Here is a 5000-nt window from a genome sequence, read left to right on the forward strand (position 1 = left end):
TAGTTCATTATTTGCAATGGTTTACAATAGATCCTGTTCTGCTCTAATACTGTGCTTTGCTTTTATTGCACCTGTCTTTTTAAGTATTTTGTTGATCTGTTCCCTCTTCTATACTCTCCTAGCAGTGATACTTCTTGTTTTAATTGCATTATAGTTTTCTTTATTCAGTGCTTTCATGATTGCATTTGATTTCTTTCCTGTCTTTCCCTTATTGCCCTGTATTTTTGTGATAAGAATTTATCTGTTATTAATTTAGCTGCACACTAATATATCCTATTTACTTCTGTTATATCACATGGATTTCTGTTAATAGTCTTGATTACTGTGTTTATTTGTTTTATCAGACTTCTAACATTTTGGGTCTTTTTGACTTTCTGTAATCTGTTTCGTTCATTGGTCTTAATATGACTGTCCATCTGTATTAAATCAAGCAACTCTTCCCATAGATCATTTTCTTCAAAATTGGGGGCACATTCTTTGTCTTCTGTTTCCTGCAGCCATTCTACAGAAAGTTCCAGAACATCTTCCTGTGACATATTCTCTTCAGCTGCATCCTGCGTCATCCATTGCTCTTTCATATGGGAACTCACTGGCCTATCACTCCACAACATTGATTGCTTCACAGGTGCTAACATTTCCTGTTACTTTTCCATTGAGAATGGCTAAATATTTTGTCAAGAGGAAAGTCCGCTGAACGTTTTCCATCTCCGTTATTGTGTGGCAATCATTATTTTTATTTTATTTTATTTTTATATTATGTTCACCTTTTTTAAACTCAGATGCCATGCTTTGTTGGCTTGGATGACAATACTATCATACCTGTTTTTACAGTTTCATGTTTTGCTTTCAGGTTTACTACAGGTGCTCACATGCTAGAAGATTATGCCCACATGCTAGAAGCTCATGGTCACATTCTAATAGCTCATTCTCACATGCTGGTAGCTCATGCTCACATGTTAGAAGCTCATGCTCACATGCTAGTAGCTCATGCCTACATGCTAGCAGTTCATGCTCACTTGCTAGTTGCTTGTGACACAACTGCTCACTGTCATTTGCTTGAAAAAAACAAGTAGTCAAAATCTGACTAGCCTGATCTCCTGCTTGTGCATACCCCTCCTCACACCACACCCTATACAACTGTTTATTGCTGCCATAACCTAAACTATAACCTTACAGTTCCCACCCACTTCCCCAACCCGAGTTCTGAATCCCTTACCCTGTCAACTCTCCCTCCTCCCTAACCTTAAAGTCTATGATTGTTCCCTAAACCTCCAACCCTCTTCCCACTCCATAAACCTAAAACCTCCCTTCTGAATCCCTAAACCTAAAAAAAACCCTTCTCGTTCCCTAAATATAACCTTCTCACATTCCTCATACCTAAACCCCCCTCCCACCCCTAAACTTCAAATCAAAATCTGCCTCCCATTCCCTCCCCATGGCTACTTGCTTGAACTCATGTTCCAGTTCAAGCATGGAGAGCAGCCTACCTGAACTACAAGGTACTTGAGTCCCTGACTTTGCGACAGTGGTTTTCCAGTGCTTGAGACTTAAGCTGTTACAGTGCTCCCCTTGATTTCTTTAATGCTTCATTGCTGTGTATGAGTTTGCATTTCTTCCCATGACTTTTGTTATTTGATTATAAATTCTCAAACCATTGGAACTTACACAGGTTATTTCATTGTTTTTTTTTTATTTTATTTCCTTCACACCTGTGTTTCCTCCTTTTCCACACCCTTGTTACAAATCTGGATTTCTGGAATTCTATAGTACCTGTGTTTTTGTTGGAAGCATTTTTATCATTGTTTGCCACAAAAAACTTAAGGAATATTTCATCTACTATTGTTAAATCTTAAACAGGACTGCCTCTCCAGCACTGCACTCTGGAGCCTTTTAAGGGTGAGAGGAAGTGGTTTTCCCCTTGTAACCTGACTACTCATCTGCAGATTGCATTGTTTTTCAACAGCCTTATTGCTCATCTCTGAAAAAGACCAAATTACCTAGTGTGCTTACCTGATTAACAATACAAAATAAGCAAACAATATAATAAATATATTCTAAACATATATGAGTTATATAGTAAAGCCAGAAGACAATCCATGGCATAGAATCTTGTTTAGGAGATCATCACAGTTATAACATAATGACTTTTTTATTTTTAAGATGATATGAATTTCATGTCTTTTTCATCTAGATCTTACTATAATTTCTGATGCAGAATCAAAATGCAATTTTATTGTTAAACTCAGATATCTACAATACTGCAGAATGAAAGTCTGTACAGCGCTAACTATATCAGTATCCAAAAAACAAAGAAATATATTGAAATGATATTACCGACCTCCAGTAGCATTATAGCTGTCTGCTACCATCACCGTGACATTGTAGCGGCTTGTGATCCTCCTATCAAGCCGCCTGTCCATTAACTGAATGGCACCGGTGAGTTCTTCTACACGGAACATCGAAGATGATGGGACCTGCGGCTCCTGACTTTCCAAATAGTATGACAATATACTATTTTCAGTTTTTTCTCTATCATTATCATATGCTCTTATGGTGCCAATATGAGTACCTACAAGACAAACAGACATTGTATTTTACAATTTGGATTTTAAGAGATATCTTTGTTTCAGGAGTACAGTTTTACTGCATCAAATAAATCATCACCCTTCCAACAAATGCTGCAGGGATTGGCAATGTCTCTTCTTATAAAATCCACTGGCTACAGTGAACAGTATACTCCCCTTGATTTAATGCTATAGATACTTTCATGACAAAAGGAAGAAAGTAGCAAAGTAAAAGTTAATTTCATACACTTAACACACTGCCCGAAAAAAGTACTAAATAATTTAGAAAATCATCCAACCCTGGATCAGTTCCAGTGATGTTATGATGTTACTTGACTATTGCACTGTTACAGAAAGACATACAGACCATTGCTCATTTTTGGATATGCAGATTTTTTACCCCTGAAAAATATCTTGAAGTTTAGCTTGTAGGATTAAAACTATGAGTTGCTATTGAGCTGTAGCCTGTCCTGTAATCCTAGGTTTCACTCCCTCTTTATTTCTTTACTTGGATCAGATCAGGAAAAGATGATCTGATGAAATCCAGTTAGTGGACAAAACTCCTTATCATACATGAATAAAGCTGAGTTCTTTCGATTTTTTATTTTTATTTTTATTATTTTTAAAACGTAATAGTGACTTTTGAAGTTTTGGACTACTTTTAACTGTTGCTAAATGCTGGGTATTAGTTAATCGGCCTGTTTTTGTAACCAGTGCGGAAGCGAGGATAGTCTGCTACTCTCATGCTCTAATCAGCTATTCTTGCATCTGTCATTGTGTTTATGATAGAAACTTAAGGGATGCAAAAAAGAGAATTTGTTACTCAAATTAGGAAATATTATGGGGCAAATTAGGGAGGGATAGTTTCCTCTCTCGGCATATTTCCAGCCTATGGAATAAGTTGCCACTGCAGGTTAGACTAAGTACTAGTTTGGCTGCCTTTAAGGCTACTCCTGATTACTGGATGGGAAGACACAAATTTACACCAGGCTTATTATGTAAGACCCTCCTTAATTTGGAAGGCATGCAGTATTAAGTGCTTAACAAGGGTGACAATAACTTTTAACTTTGTCTTCTTAAAGTTGTATCTGTCTAGGCTTCTTATGGTCCCTGTGATCACTTGCCTAGTATTATTCCTGTGTTCCTATGTTTGTGATATTGTTTTTATTCACTGATCACAAAATAACATACTCATATGTGCATTTATATATCATATGTTTTATTACAGCTTACTCTGTCATGCATTTCTTACTAGGCCCAACGTAGAGCACTATCTTAGTGATCCTGAATGGTTCTGCCATAATGATGTGCTCAGGTTTTTTACTCAATAGTTCTTCCTCTGACACTGTGCTTTCTTTTCTTACATATGATATAGCAATGAAACAGTGAAATCAGGTAGCTTGTTTCTGCATTCGTATATAATAGTATTGCAAACCACTAGCGTCTTAGGCTGCCTCTGGAAACACTGTCATGTTCCTCTTTGCAGTATTCCTTTTTTAATGAATTCCTCTAATGTGTGCTAACTGGAGCCACAGCAAAAACAACTTCATAAAATAATTACTTGTAAAACAGGAAGGAGGCGGGGCTAAGTTTATTCTGACATACTTTCCTCTTATCATTACCAGCTTGGGTGGTTTCAGTAAAGGGGACTTTACAGGAAGGTGGAGGGACTACTCTGTATCTTAAAACTTCTGAAATGCAAGTTGATTTCAGATATAGTTTTAAAACTTTTGAGATGATATTTGATAAAAGGTATAAAACCATAAAATTAGTATGGGAAGAAAAGAAGGAAGGGGCCATCTAAAGTAGTGGCAGTTGGCTCCCAGCACTGTTTAAGTTACTCCCCAGGGTCTTTGATGCAACTGCTCATAATTATTTTCAAAAATTCGTCCTGGATTTCTGATTCATAGTGTGATGAACATGGCAAGACCAGTCTGGCTGACAATGAATTTCAGCTTTTACAACAGTTTTACAACAATATTCTGTGATAACTATTTTTGCTCAGCAGAATGGTTTGCAGAATTGTTTGCTGCTGAGTGTTTTCAACCTGTTTTGATACTTTTGTATTGACTGAATAGTGTGGACTGATGACATTGATTCTAGTAGATTTATTGCTGTAAAGTTGGGATTCAGCAAGAGTAACTGAAGCATAAAGACCATTTTAGTGACTTAATCTGAGTCAGACCTTTTTTATGGAATGCATATTTTGTCTTATATATGTACAAGAGAACAGCTAACTTATTATGGGGATAAATGTTTTCGTATATTGGCATGTATGCCTGTATGTATTATATATCTGTGTATAATAGCTAGGTTACATCTTCAGAAAGATGTGGCTTACAAATCCCACAGAGATCACACCATTGTATTTGCATGCATTTCCAGTGTTGTACCAAAATAAAATTACTTGCTAAGTAAAAGGACGTCAAACTCTGA

General features: G+C 36.6%; 1 protein-coding gene across 1 annotated transcript in view; it reads right to left on the reverse strand.

Annotated features, from left to right (window-relative positions):
* CDH17 (cadherin 17) overlaps positions 1–5000 on the reverse strand; it is a 776088-nt gene that overhangs the window by 279658 nt on the left and 491430 nt on the right. The window contains exon 11 of the mRNA XM_044067353.1: positions 2339–2569. Within this exon, the coding sequence (XP_043923288.1) occupies positions 2339–2569 (231 nt within the window). The remainder of the gene's footprint in view (positions 1–2338; positions 2570–5000) is intronic.

The sequence above is a fragment of the Protopterus annectens genome, chromosome 3.part1 (assembly GCF_019279795.1).
Source record: "Protopterus annectens isolate FY-2018-M chromosome 3.part1, PAN1.0, whole genome shotgun sequence".
Classification (NCBI taxonomy): Eukaryota; Metazoa; Chordata; order Ceratodontiformes; family Protopteridae; genus Protopterus; species Protopterus annectens.